The sequence below is a fragment of the Siniperca chuatsi genome, linkage group LG2, assembly GCF_020085105.1.
Source record: "Siniperca chuatsi isolate FFG_IHB_CAS linkage group LG2, ASM2008510v1, whole genome shotgun sequence".
Taxonomy (NCBI): Eukaryota; Metazoa; Chordata; class Actinopteri; order Centrarchiformes; family Sinipercidae; genus Siniperca; species Siniperca chuatsi.
In genome coordinates, this window is record NC_058043.1 from 32667007 (window position 1) to 32686210 (window position 19204).

General features: G+C 39.3%; 1 protein-coding gene and 1 gene segment (V, D, J or C); both read right to left on the reverse strand.

Moving 5' to 3' along the window:
• Positions 1 to 1769: 1769 nt before the first annotated feature.
• Positions 1770 to 13042, reverse strand: LOC122883988. The segment is given in 7 exon segments: positions 1770 to 3528; positions 4829 to 5146; positions 6752 to 7087; positions 8694 to 8813; positions 8928 to 9260; positions 10662 to 11000; positions 11146 to 13042. Coding segments are annotated over 7 exon segments (1845 nt in total).
• Positions 13043 to 15286: 2244 nt separating this feature from the next.
• Positions 15287 to 17570, reverse strand: tp53rk (TP53 regulating kinase). Its single transcript, XM_044213307.1, has 2 exons — positions 17299 to 17570; positions 15287 to 15972 (listed from the first exon to the last, which is right to left on the reverse strand). Exons 1-2 carry the CDS (start codon positions 17519 to 17521, stop codon positions 15485 to 15487), a joined length of 711 nt encoding a protein of 236 aa, XP_044069242.1. The 5' UTR covers positions 17522 to 17570; the 3' UTR covers positions 15287 to 15484.
• Positions 17571 to 19204: the final 1634 nt, after the last annotated feature.

Below are 19204 nucleotides of genomic sequence, written 5' to 3' on the forward strand. Positions count from 1 at the left end.
GAACAATGCATTAAACCACAATTTAAAAAACAAACCTTAAACAAAATGCATTGTCCAATAATACGCTTTTGAGCGCTGCTAATATGAGATGTCTGTGTTCTGAAACTTATCAAACGATATTTGGTTTTACACTTTTTGTGAGTCACCTTATTTAATTTAGCAAGGCAGTTTGGCTTTATACATTGAAATTCTGAAAAACTTTAATATGAATTACTTAAATACTACTTAAACACAGATTCATTTGCATTTAAACAAAGCGATAAAGCAATTTCAAAAGTTTATAGTATAAAATGTAATACATGATTAATGTTCCAGTTAATAATTCAGATTTATTCTTCTTCATTCGTCTTTAAATTAGTTTTTTTTTCAGCAACGAGCTGAAAACGCGACACCCAAGTCCAATATTCACTCTCCTTTAAGCTCTGTTTTTGTCTCCACTGACTCCTGAGGGAAATATCTGGCTCTTTAGCTGCTAAATGCTCCACTATGTTCACCAGCTAGTTGCTAACTTTGTCTGTCTGTCGGTATTCTGGGCAGGTAGTGTACAGTGGTTTTATCAGAGCTTTTTCCACTGAAAACAGCTGTCTGCTGCACCTGGAAACAAGGTTGATGAGCGTGGTGAAACTGAACCAAAACGGTAAAGTTGTGGAATCAAAACACAGAGCTGAAAGACTCTAAAACCCTAGGGAGGGCTGAGGGGAACTGCTGCTTAATTGTTAATTCTCTGTGGGTTTACGTTACACATAGTCAACTGACCCATTGTTAATCTAAATATTGATTTGTGCAGCTTTACAGTTTTTCTCAGTTGCTATGGCACAATCGTTTAATGAAAACCACGATTCTCAAAACACAATTGCAATTCCCAAATCCATTGCTCTCACAGGTGTATATGCATTTTTTGTTGCTTTCATGCAGAATTCAAATAAGTACACAACTGTCTGTGGTCAACTTGCAGTTGTGGGTAATGTAGGCAGAAGAATGTGTGGAATAAAACCGACGATATTTCTGATTCTGCTGCATCGATTTTTTAAAAACTGTTCATCGTGAGTCCGACAATGTTATAGGAGTGCAATGCTAAACCTGTGGAGTGCTCTTTCAAGTAAAAGTACTTAAATACTTACATTAAGTAAAAGTATGTAAGTAATATTTGCAAAATGTACTAAAAGTACTAAATGTACTAAAAGTACTTTTGCAAAGCACTTTGTACTTTGTTTTGATAAGTGCTCTATAAATAAAGTTTTATTATTATTATTATTATTAAAAGTATCAAAAGTAAAAGTACTCATGATGCAGAAAAATGGCCCCTATGAGTGTTATACTGTTTTATATATATTTATTTATATATATATAGTTGGTTCTCTGTAAATAATATTATAAAGAGTATGGTCCAGACCTGCTCTATAGGAAAAGTGCAATGAGATAACTTCTGTTGTGAATTGGCGCTATATAAATAAAACTGAATTCAATTGAAAATTGAATATAATATAATATTGGATTATTACTGATGCATTAATGTGCAAGTAGCATTTCACTGTTGCTCGAGGTGGAGCTAATTTGAACTACATTATATACTGTTGGGTTGTTTAATCTATAATTGCGCATCATATTTTATAAATTCATCATGTTTTATTTGTAAAATCTTAATTTGTAGACTACTAGCTACTAAAGCCATCAAATAAATGTAGTGGAGTAAAAAGTACAATATTTCCCTCTGACCTGTAGGAGAGTAGAAGTATAAAGTAGCATGAAACAGAAACACTCCAGTAAAGTACAAGTATCTCAAATTTGTATTTAAGTACAGTACTTGAGTAAATGTAGTTACATTCTACCACTGATTGACTGTCAGACATGGTAATCAGCATGTTCATTGCATAAATTCTTACATTAAAAATGTTAAAGCCAATTGTCATAACCTTAGTGTCTTAAAGGGAACTGATAAAAGATGAATCTTTAAATTCAATGAGTAATTTTCATTCTCAAATTTTAGCACATGTTGTCAACTTTTCTTTACAGGTACAACTCCTCAGCTATCATTTTTCACAACACATTTACATTTACATTCAAGGGGTGAGGCTGAGTTTTACATAGGTATGTAGCAGGTAAACCTCAGAGAGACAACAGACCTCTCACACAAGAAGGAAGTTGTGAGCGTTTACTGTACGTGATGTGTTTGGTCAGAGGGCAACAGTGCATTGCTAAATTGTACAGTAAATATGTAATCAGACAAGCAAAGCAATTTATTTTTCCAGCTTTTTAAAAATGTACATAAACTATTGATACATTGTCCTCCCTACTCACATTGTGTGGTAAAAAAAGTAATTAAATGTTAAAAATGTATCACAGAAATCATGAGAATGCATACTGCGCAGCGATATTATACTTGTATAAAAACATATTTCTACAACTATTTTTTAAGAGAAAATAAGAAAATTCACCACAAACACATAAAAACTGTTCAAACAGTGGTAACATGTTATTTTGCGGGTCTGTAATTTTTCTAATTCTAATTCCTAATAATTTCCATGATTTGGTTTACTAATTCTATAGATAATAGAGCGTATTCACTTTTCACACAAATTCCAGTCAATCGTCAGCGTGGAGTCTTTGACTCTGTGCACAGCAGATCAGCTGAACATGCAAAAATGTGCAGTTTGCCTACAAGCTAGCACACAATTCAGCATATATGGAGAATAAAGTTTTCATTAATAAATGAATGATGAGTGAATATTTACTTGGGTTTAGATGGAGCAGGTTTTTCAAGGAAATTCCTATTTTCCCTATAATTTGTACCAAAATTCTAATTTATTTCTAGGAAACGTCCTAGGAAATTGGTAATAATAATAATAATAATAATAATAGTAATAATTAGAGAGTGGTGGACTAGTGCTGGCAGGCGTTATTGGCGCTTCAAGGATTGTTCTCCATAATTGGAAGAATCAGACAAAGCCTGTTTTTGATGAATGGTTAAAATGAATGATGGACATTGCCGCTTTTGAATCTGAAATTGAAAGGACTAATACTAATCTCCAAGGGAAGTAGTATGAAGTTTGGTCTCATTTTTAATGTATATAAATAGAGAAACATAACTGGAAGTAATGACTCCTATTTTTCTAATGAAAATGTGCTATCCCATTTATGTTGTATTTATGTGGTATATGATGGACACGATACAACAGTTTACACAGTGAGGACGTCAGCAGCCGTCTGTCAGCTGCATGTTTGGCAGAGTGAAGAGCCTCTCCTCAGGCTCCGTCTGGGCACTGTGGACCACCCGGCACCTGAGCTTGGAGCCCTGTTCGTCCTTGCTGGGAGTGAGTTTTAGAAAACTGAACATGGAGTAGAGGCCGTTGATGTTCAGGCTCGGGGGAGAGTTGAAGACACCGGAGACAACCGTCTCCCCATCTTTAGTCCAAGTCACTGACACGTCTTCAGGACAGAAGTCTTTGATGCACAGGTGCAGTGTACACTCTTCATTCAACAGAGGGCACAGCGGTTCACAGTCGATGAACATCACATTAGGAGGAGTTCCTGTTCAGACACACATGGGATACATATCATAAAACATGTTAAAAGTTGTTAGTGTATGTGCAGAATTTTGACATGAATAAATTGTCACATTCATTTTGACATATTAATGTGGAAGGAGTAAGAAGATCACCCTCATGTTTATCCTCTTCAGGGAGGGGAGAGGAATGAGGCTTATCGGTTTTAATTTCGATCTGATTAGAAGGGAACATTTGCATATAATCTCTGTAATGTTTAGGGGAAAGTGATTGCTTTGCTCTGTTCATACAACATTTTGCAGAGGTTTATGACTTCAAACAACCCTGCAGTGTTCTTAGAAATCATCTAACATGTACTGTTGGCTGTAACATTCTCGGAATGTTTTGCGGAAGCATAAATGAGTTAAGGATTTTTAACAAAACCTTCTTGTTACATATAATGAAAAGTATGACCACAATAGTCTGAGAATATTTTGAGGACATTATACATTAGGTTATTTATTAAAAAAAGGCCCTGCAGAAGTAGTGTCTAAATAATTCAAGAATGTCTGGTTATAGAAGGTGTTCAAATCTTTAGTTCTATGTTGTCACCACCAACTGTTGTGACACCAGAGTTTCATACTTGAGTCGTGATGACAACTGAGCTTGAACAAACCTCATCTGCTGAGGAAAACCATGAGATGGGGTTTAAAGCTCTGGGTAAAGGCAGTAAGTGGACCTTAGATTTTTTGTTTGTTTTTTGAACAAATGTATGTTTAGAAATGTTTTAAGAATGTTCAATGTTCACATTCTTTCACCTTGGGAACATGGCTGGATCACCCTATTGTGGGGCCCCGGGGCAAAGATTTGCTGTTGGGCCCCTATGACCCGCCTACCTACCACCGTGAATGTGTCAGTTAGTTTGTAGTCATTTGATTAAACATAACTTTGTTTAAGAATACACGCCATGCACAGTGTAAATTAAAACAATTCAGGTCGTAAAACTACATTTGACAGGGCCTTAGCATTACATAACCATGCAGGATCCATCTGATGTTGTACTTTAAGGGTGGAAACTTTCTGACAAATTTGCGAATAATTAAATTCCCTAAACCAAGTGACATGCAGTAAACCTTGGACCTTTCTCTAACATAACAAAAATGAGAATAGTAGAGAAATGTTTTAGGATCCAACGTTTGCTAGATATGGAAAAACCCTGCTAATAAATGATGTTTGTCTCAAGGCTACAAAGTGTTTTTACATAAGTCTCATGATATTTAGAAGACGATACATTTACTCCAAACGATTATCTAAAAGTACTTGCAGAAAATATTTGGTTCTGCTACCTTGAGTGTTGATGTGGTACAGGACATCTTTGAAGCCCGGAGGAGGGAAGCTGGAGTGGTAAACACGGCAGGTGTAGACGGCCCTCTCGTCCTCTCTGGCCATGACCAGCTGGATTTTACTCCACACGCTGTAGAGGCGGCTGTGGTCGGAGAAAGGTCCAAAGTGTGTGACAGTGCAGACCTGCTCCCCATCGTTCCTGGACCACTCCAGGTCCACATCCTGGGGGTAGAAGTTCTCCACCCGACAGCAGAGAACCAGCAGCCTCTCCGCCTTGGGGATCTGAGGGATACTGGAGATCTGGAGGAAAGACGGCTCCACTGGAGGTGTGTGAGTGTGTGTGGTGAAAGGAGAGGGCAGTCGTTTTAAACGATGTAACGAGTCGTTCACAGGAGATATTAATAACAACAATACAGAACATATTCCTTCACATGTCCCATCTGCTGGAAATATCACTACTGAATCATTTCAGGTTAAGGTCTTCCCAGATAGAACTGATAAATAATGTAAAATAACACAACTGGTAGAAGGATAAAAAGTTTTCCTTAAATTTCACATATCACTGCTTGTGATAAATAATATTATGGGGCCTAGCACTCTGTGACTGTAATCTAGACACACAAAGGTATTTAGCAGTCAGTCTGATCTTTATGAAAGAAACAATGCCTCTTTGAATATGCATAAACTGGTACACTTACAGTATGCTGACATGATCTTGACTGAGTCAACTTCTCTTGATTATATTTCTTGCATTACGTATTGACATATATGCATATTTTGCATTCAGAACTGTCTGTGACTATCTGTTCAGAAAAGGTGCCCTTAAAGCGGCTATAATCAATATTTTTATAGCTCGTAGTGATGAAGCAACAGAGAATTATCACCTGAATCTGCAGCTCCCCTCAGCTTTACGGAACTTTATAGTGAGTTTCAGCTCAGTGTTTAGCAGACCGGCCCACAACTTTACTGTTTTGGTGTTTTCAGTGAAAAAGCTCTAAATGCCCAATGTACGCTACCTGCTCAGCAGCAAACTAGCTAGCTAAAGACCCTGATATTTCCCTCAGGAGATGGCAGAGACCAAAAACAGAGCTAAAAGAGAGAGAATATTGGACTTACATCCATCAGGTGGACAGAAACAAGACACCAGATGAATGCCAATGGTGCTCTATGCCCGCTGGATGTGTAACTAGGCAACTGTTTGCTAAAAAATTTGTCATATCAACTTTATAAGGTGATTATGTCAATGTTGTGTTCACAGCTTGTTTCTGCTGGCCCCAAGTGGCCAAAAAAATCAATTACTGCAGGTTTAAGGACTCATCTTTTCTTCATATCCAATCAGGGTGGAACAAACAGATTTTTGAAGTTTCTTCCAGCCTTTTAAGCTGCACTAAACAACATTTTCATTTTACAATGAATGTATAATGTGAAAAGTGTTGCACGTAGTGACAAACCTACAGAGGATAATCACCAACTCTGCAATTAACTTTAGCCCTACAGAGCATTCTAGACTCTTTCAGCTCAGTGTTTTGGTTTCACCTTTTGTTTCGGTCTCACTGCACTTATCAGTGTCATTTCCCGCATCTCACTTTGCTAACACTAAAATGTTAGCCATATTGACTTTATGAGGTCAGTGCTGTGTTCACAGCTTGTTGAGCTTCCCCCAAGTGGCAAAACAAATCAATGAAGGCATTGTTTAAAGTCTAGTGATTTTACAGATAAGGTTATTTTACGAGTCATGCGGAGCACCTCTCATCTCCTATCTATAACACATTTACTGGCAAGCTGGCCAGCAGCTGTGAAATATCTTACTTGGACCAAATTGTTGGACAGTCGGACAGACTGACCAACATCAAGTGATCTCTTCTAATTGTTTCAGAAAACATAATACATAAATATGATATGCTCTTGGAGCTTCAGTTACTCACCTTTTACCCGGACTGTGGTCTCTCTACTGAAGCTCTTGCCCCTGCAAAGCACCACGCACTGGTATTTGGTCAGGTCTTCAGTAACAGCCAGACACACAGTCAGGACAGATGTGTGGTGTCTGTCATCTGACTGGAGACATGCCTGTTCACTCAAATCCTCACTGACCAACAGAGAAACAGATTCTGACTGGACCACTGAGTCTGCGCTGCTTCTTAATCTAAACCATTTCACTTTGAGCTCCCGCTGTGTTGCTCCACGGATGGTGCATTTGAGGTCGGATGGCACCTGAGCATATATGATGCAGGGTTGGCTGATTTCAGAAACACTTGGAGGAGCTGTGGAGAGAGATAGAAATGAACGTTGTTGCGCAATTAAGACAGTATCAATCAAGTGTTTGTTTTGTTGTTTTTTCATTCTGACTATGAGTCAAACTTGAGTTATATATTATAAAAGGTGACAAATCAAAGGCCTTCACAATCAACCGATCTTAACTCATCTTTGCTCAGTTGGGTGTTCAGTAAATGAAGTACCACCATCATCAAAACAAATGAGGGAATCTTGGAAAAATGTTGTTCATTCCTCCAGTTGAGTTCCACACACTTGGAGAATCTAAGACTGTACTGAAGGCTGAAACAACACTTTACTAATACACTTTATGCTGCTGTGTCCTTATATTTGACAGGCCAATGTAGCTGGTCTGATTGCTCCATGTACTGCTGACTAGATTAAGCTCTAACACTGCATCACATGTTACAAGCTCATAGAAGGTTTTACACATACACCCCACTCTGCAAAGTAACCATAAGAGGAACATAATGAAGTTAAAAGTACAAGACTTTTCTTAGAAATATAGTGAAGTAAGAAATTAACTCTCACGAAATGGAAATAGTGGAGTAAAGTACCACTTTTTGACCACTTGTAGTACAATGGAATCCCTGTTTTTTTATACTATTTGTACATGCAGGAGGATGCAGGAGGATACAGGAGGATGCAGGAGGATGCGCACAAGCACACAGGACATGCAATATACATTCCAGCTGACAGTTTCCCACGATTCCACTGATGGACAGTTGGTAGCAGTAATTAAATTCAATTCAATTTTATTTAAATAGCAACCAATTCATAACAGAAGTTATCTCATTGCACTTTTCCTATAGAGCAGGTCTACACCGTACTCTTTATAATATTATTTACAGAGACCCAACAAATGCCACCATGAGCAAGCACCTGATGAAATCCAGGTTGTCACACTGTGCCTTCATCAGAGTCACAATGGACAAAAACATATGGCAAACACGGACATTGTCAACCTAGAATGGATGTGAAAAAGAGGGTTAATTGTAGGCATACAATTGTTATGACAACTGTACACAGTAGTGTTGAAACGCTTTTCAAGTCTGTTTCACCTCTGAATCACTCACACCCAACCGCAATCCAACTGATGCTGGTTGGGGAAGTGGTCAGAGTGCTTTGTTACATCCCTAACCACACCCACCAGTGATGTCACAGGGTCCTGCAGTACACCGCTACATCACTTCAGCAAAGTGAACCACTGGAGCTCTTGACTTATATGATAAGATATAAATATACTTGGCAACATTATACCTCTGCTACTGCTAGCCTACCGGTACAACTACTGGTACTCCTACTGCATCATCAATAATAACTGTGAAAAATATTTATGTATAAATATTTTAAATTCAGTTCAAGATCCTTCCATAGACAACTTTGTTTGAATTTGTAATCCATCAAACTCCATCATACCCACAATATCATCATGTCCACAATGAACTGTTGCAATTGCAAGGACAGTCTCAGTATGTTAGTCTAACTGTAATAACAGTAGTCTTAATCTTATTTATTAGTCTTATTTAGCTTAAAATTTAGACGTATACCCTGTTTAAATAAAACAACATGCAATTTGTTCACATTGAGACGCACCTTTACAGAAATACCTGTAGAGAAGCAAAGGGCCTCCAATAACAGAGGTGACCAGCAGCAAACTGATGACACTGGTGACAGATATCAGTGTGACAGCACTGTAAAGGGGCTGTGATGGAGCTGCAGGGAAAAGGGATTTGAGAGATCCATATAACATATAGTATATATATAATTCAGTATGGATAATGATTTGAATTCAGAGTTTGAAGAATGAAAGAAAAAATGAAATCCCACCTTGAACAGTCAGTGTAACAGATCTGTTGTACGGCTGGCTGTAGGTCTGGTGCTCCACCTGGCAGATGATATGTATCTCTCCATCCTTCACTGCTGAGGAGTGCAGTGTGATGCTACTGCGAATACTGTAGGTGTCATCTGGATTGTGTATGGCCATTTCGGTGCAGACACGGAAGAGGTGGCTTACACCTGTGTGGACAGTGTGGGAGCCATTTTGGATGTGCCATGTCACAGCCAGCTTCTGTGGATAGAAACCTGTGATGTCACACTGTATCGTCTTCTCCTCCCCCTCTGTCACTGCTGCCTTTTCTGGGAGCAACACTGAAGGCCGAGCTGGGGGAAGAGGTCAAAAACAGTACTTTTATGTTTTTTTGGTTGGGTATTACTCCCTAAATTTTACAATATGCATTCAAGCACCATATAAAAACTGCTAATGTACTGCTCTGTCTTAGATGAAACTTTGTTCCTTTTTCCGCCACAGTCCAATCAATGATGTCACAGCTTTGAAGCGCTTTGAGTGGTCGGAAGACTAAAAAGGTACTAAACAAGTACAGTCCATTTACCATTTACAGCAGTAAGTGACTAGCTAACTTTGGTGGACATACTTATTATCATAAAGAGTACGGTCTAGACCTGCTCTATATGAAAAGTACCCTGAAATAACGTCCGTTATGATTTGGCGCTATATAAATAAAATTTAATTGAATTGAATTCTGTACTGGCTCAAGAGCCAGATATTTCCATATATTTCGGGAGTTAGTGGAGACCAAAACAGAGCTAAAGTGAGTATTGGGCTTGCATTCATTAGGTGGACAGAAACACAACTCCATGTTTAAATATGCGACAGTTTGCTAATACATTAGCCAGAACAACTTTATGCAGTGATAATATGTCAATATTGTGATTAAAGCTTGTTCTGCTGCCCCCAGTTGCCAAAAATCAATTAATTCTGCTTTAAAGAAATAGTTAACATTTTGGAAAATATGTTTATTTACTAGCAGCTGGTTAGCTTAGCCTAGCATAAAGACTGGAAACGGGGAAACGTTGGTAGGTGGATTTTGTCACCTTTGGACAGAGGTAGGCTAGCAGTTCCCCCCTGTTGCCAGTCGACATGCTAAGCTAAACTAACCAGCTGATAACTGTAGATTTATATTTAGTTCATCTAACTATTAGCAAAAAGGCAAATAAGTGTATTTCCCAAAATGTCAAACTATTGCTTTAATTTATGGATATGTTAGCAGTGTGCAGCCTAAAAAATTAATTTAAGTTTAAAAACAAACAATGGGACAAGTGGAACTCTGCAACACATAACAGGTATGACTTCTAATCAAACAATTGGTTAAAATTCAACAGTAAAGATTATTCTGGTGGCACACTTCAACTTCCATACCAGAAATCTGACATGCAACTAAAATTACTGCGAGGGGAAAAATACAACCAAGGCATTAGGAGCAAAATGGACAGTCGGACAGTGTGTTATTACAGAGAGAGGGGATCATTCAGTGTAAAGTTGCAAATAAAACACTTTTGTATGACCTTTCTCAGTGATAAATAGGATTTCCATAATATTTAATTTACTGAAAGACAATTTGTATTTTTTGTCTAAGCTGGTTAGGGAAAATTCTTTCTAAACCTCTGACCTCTGAGTGTAGTAGTACAGCAGTAGTACATGTTGAGTTAGTTTCTAAATCCAGAGTATGTGACAGATTAGAGTAGAAAGAGACAGAGGAATACCCAGCACTTCCAGTGAAGTGGCCTCTGTGTAGACCACAGGTGTGATGATTCTGCAGGTGTACAGCCCTTCATCTCCCACAGTCACATTACGAAGTTGCAGGGATGCATCGCTTTCTAGCAACCGCATTTTATCCACCACAGAGCCATCTCTGTTCCCATGCGCTCTACCATCCTCGAAAGTGTACACGATGCTCTTTTCTGCATGTTTATCCACCATGTTCCACTCAATGGTGAGAGTGCTCCACTCTACCAGCTTGGACAGCTTATCAAACAGGCAGCTGAGAGTCACGTCTGTGCCCACCAACACACTGAGCTTCCTTGTCGTCTCAGCTGAGGAACCTGGAAACAAAGAAGGGATTACCTGCAGTGTATGACAGTGAATAGTTTGCAAAAAAAAAGACAATAAACTGGGCAAAAGACACACACTGAGCTTTTCTTTACAATTTCATACTGAAACAATTAAAAAACAATGCTTGACACTTACCTTTACAGTGCAAAACAATAACCATTACTTTAATCATAATTTTAATATTCTGTAGGTGCTCCATTTGGACTCAGATGGAAAGTCGTCAGTACATGATGATGTGAAAGCAAACTTTGACGCACCAGTCTCGGCCGAGTGTGTTCTCACAGTTCAGGTTACCTGGACTGAAGATCATGTGGTGGTTGTGTCACTGAACATGTAGAGTAGGGCTTGGCTGTTAAACATTCACCTGGCTGCTCATTACTTGTAAATCATGATGTGTTGTTCTGATGCACCGCCTCCTGGACTTTGACATGTGGCTGCAGAAATACATGTGCTGAAAGACTCCAGAATCAAAAATCTGCTGGGACTCCCTGTAGCACATTATGTATACTCATGAGTCAATAATATGTCTATACAGTATTGTCACCAAGATGAATCATCTACTGTTATTGCGGTTGTTGAATACTGTGAATCTCACTCATCTCCTGCAGATTTTTCTGTGGCCAGTTGAGAATCAAAGGAATTGCCTTCCATTTACAACCTACACCCACTCATTAGCAAAGCACTTCAGTAATATAAGTGAACTTTCAAACACCGGGAGTCAGCCATGTTTGAAAAAAAAAAAGGGGGAGGAGAGGTGCTCATGTGGGAGCCACAGCTTCATTGTTGGGCCTTGTTTTAGCTGCAAGAGAGATTTCTCATTAAAGTTGTGATTTTGTCTTTAGTTCTTTTTTTTTTTTTACCTTTATTTATTCAGGGGGGAGTTTCACTGAGAACAATGCTTTTTTTTCAGGAACACCTTCACATCACATTCACACAGTTACACTTCCATACCTGGAAGCTGTCCAGTATAACCAGCCTGATCTGCTGAGCAGCTCCACTGGAGTTCTTTACTTTAGTGCAAGTAGGTTGTGTCATTTCCTTAAGAGTCTTAATCATCCAGTAGTAATAAAAGGGGTCTCTGTTCTTGGCAGCCCATTCTAGTGTTTTTGCCACTTGCCTGTTTTTTCTTTATGATCATTACTATTATTATTATTACACAACCATTCCAATAACAGTATATTTTATGCATCTGAGGTTTATAAATGCAGGTTAGTCCAAACTAGCAGTGACATACAGCCACATTATGCATGGTTTTAGTTTAGTAAAAGTTGTAGTATCCTAGAGTATCAATGCAGTCAAAACATACGGATTGATTTGAAAAGTCTGCTCAACAAAGACAAAAGATGATGCTCTGTGTGAGGGGCAAGAAGTATTGATTTTTCTACAATACTGCAATAAATAGAAACCAGTGGCTGTCTGGAAGGTAGAAGAAAACTAATTTGAAAAAATACACAAAACATCACGACTTGGAAAATGGTCTAGCATGTCCAGGGAAATACAAAGAGGGAATTTCATTCTAAAAAGATTGTAACTTTTGAAGATAACCACTTGATTTAACTGCTGAAGCCTCATATTAAGTTCAGATAAACTTTGGAATGTATTTTTGCACAGAATGAGGACTGGGGATTTTGTCCCCCATCATTTCCATTGGAATAGCATTAGAAATGGATCTCTTCACAGCCAGTATGAACAGGAGGAATGGTTACAGCAAGAAAAAAATGTCCATATGGGTACCTGACTATTGTATTGAGACAAAAATATGCAACTGTCCTTTAACAACCTCATAAAAGGGCACTCCACCAATTTTACACATGAAGTTCAGTTTACTAGTCAAAATGAGTACTTCTCAGCCTGCTAAAACAGTTCCTGTACTGTGGCTCTTGTTGCCTTTCCAAAGTTTGAAAAAAAAGCTCACGATATCTAAGGGAAATATGGTTATTCGCTTTCTTGCAGAGAGTTAGATGTTCAGATTGATACCACTCTCATGTCTGTATGGTAAATATGAAGCTACAGCCTGCAATCAATCTCTCTCTCTCAAAACCTAACACGGCAGCGGCGGATGGCCGCCCATCATTGAGTCTGGTTCTGTCCAAGGTTTCTGCCTCTTAAAGGAAGTTTTTCCTTGCCACTGTTGCCAAGTGCTTGCTCATGGTGGCATTTGTTGGGTCTCTGTAATTAATATTATAAAGAGTACGGTCTAGACCTGCTCTATAGGAAAAGCGCAATGAGATAACTTCTGTTATGAATTGGCGCTATATAAATAAAATTTAAATGAATTGAATCAGTTAGCTTAGTTTAGCATAAAGACTGGAAACAGGGGGGAACAGGTAGCCTGACTCTGTCTAGAGGTAAAATCCAAAGCTAACTAACATGTTACAGTATATCTTGTTTATTTAATCCGTACAAAAACCAAAGAGAGTCTCCACTGGTTGCCTAGCAACCTCACAGTGATGACAAGACTCCGGAAGAGTGGTATCAATTTTCTCATTATACTCTCGGCAAGAAAGCGATTAAGTGCATTTCCCAAAATGTCAAACTATTCCTTTAACGCATGCAGCTGAATGTCTGGCATGTATTTCAGAAAAATGTACCTGAAATGTCAATGCAATTATTTCCCATCAGTAAAAGCATTATGCTTTTTTGCCTCTACAGTGACATCACCAATGGAGGTGTGGCCACAAGTTTGACATACTTCAAAGTGATGGAGCAGTTTTCTGCTTGATTCAGTGTAGAAACCTGAGGAAGGTGTCTGCTGTCTTCCACAGTCTCGTTTCAATCCAATATTAAACCCCAGAACAACTGTAAATAAACAGGGGCCAAACTAAAGTGTTACGATACATTTTAAGCGCAAGATTCCAACTAAAACTTACAGTCAAAGCAGATACTTTGCTCAAAGTTAATGCATCCAGTTTTGTTTTTTAGATGACTGTGCCGTTTACTGTGATTTAGAGGACATCTTAATATATTTGAATCTGTGTCTAACAGCTGATTGACAGTCAGTGAACTCCACTCTGTCCAAGAGACGCTCTTTGTTCCATAGATCTGTGCTAATTCACACGACAAGTCAAATGCATATGAGCTGCAAATCCTTCATACAGTATGAGGGGGTTTAAAAGGGAACATATCGCAGTAAGCACTGATTTGGTGATTTTCAGGTCACAAGATGAGAACAGACATCAAGGCTACATATAACCATTGTCTCAATAAGAAAAAAAAATGGTTATATAGTGGGGCAAACTAAAAGTATTTAGTCAGCCACCAATTGTGCAAGTTCTCCCACTTAAAAAGATGAGAGAGGCCTGTAATTTTCATCATAGGTACACTTCAACTATGAGAGTCAGAATGGGGGGAAAGAATCCAGAAAATCACATTGTCTGATTTTTAAAGAATATATTTGCAAATCATGGTGGAAAATAAGTATTTGGTCAATAACAAAAGTTCATCTCAAAACTTTGTTATATGTTGGCAATGACAGAGCTCAAACGTAAGTCTTCCCAAGGTTTTCACACACTGTTGCTGGCATTTTGGCCCATTCCTCCATGCAGATCTCCTCTAGAGCAGTGATGTTTTGGGGCTGTCGCTGGGCAACACAGACTTACAACTCCCTCCAAAGATTTTCTATGGGGTTGAGATCTGGAGACTGGCTAGGCCACTCCAGGACTTTGAAATGAATGATTTCTTTTCAGAAATCAACTGTGGGAGCAAGTATTAGAAAATGGAAGACATACAAGACCACTGATAATCTACCGCGATCTGGGGCTCCACGCAAGATCTCACCCCGTGGGGTCAAAATGATCACAAGAACGGTGAGCAAAAATCCCAGAACCACACCGGGGGACCTAGTGAATGACCTGCAGAGAGCTGGGACCAAAGTAACAAAGGCTACCATCAGTAACACACTACGCCGCCAGGGACTCAAATCCTGCAGTGCCAGACGTGTCCCCCTGCTTAAGCCAGTACATGTCCAGGCCCGTCTGAAGTTTGCTAGAGAGCATTTGGATGATCCAGAAGAGGATTGGGAGAATGTCATATGGTCAGATGAAACCAAAATAGAACTTTTTGGTAAAAACTCAACTTGTCGTGTTTGGAGGAGAAAGAATGCTGAGTTGCATCCAGAGAACACCACACCTACTGTGAAGCATGGGGGTGGAAACGTCATGGTTTGGGCCTCTCTCATCTTTTTAAGTGGGAGAACTTGCACAATTGGTGGCTGACTAAATACTTTTTTGCCCCACTTTATGTAACTTGGACAAGTAAAAAACGTATACTTTCGTCATTCTGTCCAAGTCCATCTTTTTTATTATTTCGGCCTTCATTAAGAGAAAACTTCTTCCTGTTTTCTTACAAAACAGTTTTTTATTTTATAATGATACTTTCCAAACAGTCTTTTTGCACAATAACAGCTTTGTAATTCTAACATGTTTTTAGAAACATAATTTCCAGATAGACTTGTCCCTGTACACAGCAAGGATCATCATCCCACCATCGACCTCTTCCTCCCTCTCAACCGAACCTCGTCAAGTTTTTTAATGACGGCCGACGACTTCTTGGATGATGCAGTGTAGCTCTTCAGTAGCTTCTCAAACAGCGCCTCTGTGTTGGGGTGGGTACTGAGGAAAGCCTTCTCCAGCACATACAAGTCCACCCCCTTATCCTCTGGCAGAGCAGAGATGTAACTCAGGCCGAAGTCGATGAGGACCAGGTCGGACTCCCCGTCCTCCTGGCCGCATCGCAGTAGCATGTTGGAGGTAGTCAGGTCTCCATGGATGACGTCCTCATCGTGCATTCTGGCCAGGATCTGGCCTACCTTCTCAGCCAGCCGCTCCAGTTCCGGCTCCTTACAGGAATCAGACTGCTGAGTGGAAGCGATGTGGTCACGCACAGTCGAGGAACCCACGATTTCCTCCAAGAAAATACAGTGGGATGTGTAGTCCACAAAATAGACTACAGGGGCAGATATGCCTGAGGAGAAGACAAGTTAGATGAGAGTCTAATTTAACAAACCGTATGTTAAGCTCTAAAGATACAAAAGCAAATCATTAAAACTATAAATTTGTGTTTTCTAGTATTAAAGTATAAGGATGACGTTATTCTATATTTTGCTCTCTACCCTGTCTGTGGCTCTCAGTCCCAAGACCATTAGTTCCTATTGAAGACTTAAATCTTTAAAAACAGGTCACAACTGTATAGTTTGATTTTTTCAAAAGGACTCAGTAATTTCCAAAAACGGCTGGATACTGTAATTTTTAAAAATGTTACGAAAACAGGAGGAAAGAGTGCATTTGGTGGGCACTATTTTCACCGGTGAATTAATACACATTTGGTGCTGTAGTGAGTATTTGGGGCAGCAGGACGGTGTATAGCTTCATTTTCACTGCATGGTACGGCTCTGCTCGACTCCACTCGCTTTTGGTACCAGGTCTTTTCCTCAAATTCGTTTTCCACTGCAGATAGTACCCCCTCGACGTAGGCGGGATTCTTGGCTGATGGTCATAGCGCCGCCGCGTGTCGCTTGGAACCTCGACCGAGGTGATACCAAAAAAAGGTACCAGGTACTATCCACAACTTTTGCCAATGGAAAACCAAAAAAGAACGGCTCCGAGCGAGTCGCGTCTTGCCGTACCATGCAGTGGAAATGAGGCATATGTGGGACTGGTTCCAGATTCTCAAATGTGAGAATCTGCTGCTTTTCTATGTTTTATGCCATTGTTAGACTGGTTGTCGTCTGCATTTTTCACTATTTTATGACATCTTATAAACTAAACAATTAGTCAGAAAAAATGGACAGATTAATCAGTGATTAATCATTAGTTGCGGTCCTTGTGGAATTAAGCAGACTGTATTGAACATCATTTAACAAAACGAATAAGTACAAATATTGTTCTACACTTAAATGTTTCGTTTTATAACCAGACCCATACTGAGGCTGTAATTTCTGCAATACAGTCTACGGGAGGTGTCATAAAGAAGGAAACAACTAATTAGGGCTCTCGACTTATTATTTGTTTCCATGACGCCTACCTGGCTCCGTAGTTGACCACTCCCTTCTCAACCCGGAACTCATTGGTCAACCTCTAATGTCACAGAATCTGACCGGTCCCAGTTTTTGTTGCAACACCAGCACGGTAAACAGTATGTAACACTCTCGTGTTAAGGCTAGCTGGAGTTCGTTAAATTAGCTACTTTTATTTAACTGTAGTCATTTACTAAGTATTTAGCTCCTGATAAAGGCGACTCAGACCTCTACAGTAGGTCCAGACCAGCGGAGATGGTTGCTGTTCCACTTGCCTGCTCTCCGGCAGCGCAGTATGGAGCGGACCTCCTGTACCGTCCTGCGGTGTGTCAGCTTTTCGTCCAGCACTGGGTGTCTGTAGCGTTTCGGGAACCTTTCTTTCACAATAGTGGGCTTTCCCAGAAACTCTGCCCGGTACACCCGGGCTTCTGCTCCTTGTTTTATTAACTCTGCTTTACTGAGGAACTCTGGAACCGCCATGCTCTTCTCCTGGGCCATGTTTACTTCCGTCTTCTAGTGTCTGCTGTCTTACTGCTTCCTCTGCTCCGTTTCTACAAGCTGCCACCTAGCGGCCATCATGAATACACACAAACTACAAATGTTACGCACAACAATTACAGAAGCAATCACTGGCAGTGAAATTCTTCTCAGGCTCTCTTCAGCAATGCTCATACAAAATGTACAAAAGAAAATCACACAAGTGAATGAATCTAAGACAAGACATAAATAATGCCAACGTTAAAATATAGGACAAAATATATAATATATATTAAATAGAATAAAATATAATATAATATAAATGTCACACTTATATTGCCAAATGAAAAGAAAAGTTTTACCAGTTACTTCTTACCTTAATCATCTCTTACATCTACTACACACATATTTATATAGACTAACACTCTATTCAATTGCTTAATTTTATGCCTCATGTTTCCCTTCCTTTTAATTTAGGAGGCAGGATGCTTACATATCATTTTAATGAACTACTTAATATGGCTACCTTTAACCGTACCCTAGTGGATTAAGGTAAAGGCAGTCTATCTAATAAACCTCAGCAATATTCAGGGCTTGAATTTAGTTTACTAAAGATCCCATTTTAGTGATATTTATCCCATAAAGTGCCTTGTCCTACATCAGGGGTCAGCAGTTAGGTTCAACCATTTTACAGGCACAGTAGAAACACAGGCCTACATGTCTTCAATGTGTTTGAAGACATAACAGAGTTATGAGTACTAGTAACTTACTCATTTGGCCAATATTTTCCTACCTCTGTCCTCAAGTTAATGTTTACATGAAATGTAGAAGGTGTATAGTTAAGGGTTTTTCTTAATTTACCTGGGAAACATGGTTTAGTCAGATTTGAAGCGCACTGACTTGTTTTTCTTTGACTACCATGTTCTTCTATTTATTAGGCAGAGTACCGGTTATTATATTTATTTGGCATCCTCAAGGAGAAACAGGAAGGACTTGTGATGAGGGGAAATTCAAGCGGAAGCCCATGTTGGTACCCTGACGTGTCCTGCAGCGACACGCTGAGTGCCTAGCAGCTGCTCAGCTGCTCTTCTGCAGCTGAGACCCTGACCTCTGACCTCTGACCCCCCCAGGAAGAAACAAGAGGACAGAGAACGTCACTACAGAGAGCAACACATAAACAAATAATAATGATTATTTTTATACATATTGGGGAAAAAATGGCAATATTCCTGCTTCAACTACCTCTGCAGTTTATGTTTTTACTATCACCATTGATACTGCTACTACACAAATTAGCATTATGACTTCAACTAATTGGCTACTGCTGCTGCTTTATCTATTTGTGCTTTTGCTGCTGATACTTCTGCTGCTACTATTACTGTTACCAGTATGACTCCCATTAGTACTACTGCTGCTATTGTACTCTTAGTATAGTACTACTACTGTATGACTCTGCTACCGCTGTTGGAAGAATCTTAACAAAACTGTACGTGCCTGTAAGATGTACGTGCTTTAAATCCAAATAATGATAATAACACAGACCAATACTAGACAACGATTAAATCTAACGTTTTATATTAAACAGTAAAAGGTGTTAGTTAGTTGGTTAGTTATGCAAAATTGTCTTTGGCTTCACCACACAGCATGGATTACAAGCAAAACAAGATAATTAATTGAGAACAGACATTAGGAACAGAACATCAA

Excerpts from the sequence above, each read along its gene's own strand:
- tp53rk (XM_044213307.1), bottom strand. The coding sequence starts at position 17,521 with ATGGCCCAGGAGAAGAGCATGGCGGTTCCAGAGTTCCTCAGTAAAGCA. Across the intron at positions 15,973-17,298 it reads ACTGCGCTGCCGGAGAGCAG|GCATATCTGCCCCTGTAGTC; the intron begins GCAAGTGGAACA and ends TCTTCTCCTCAG.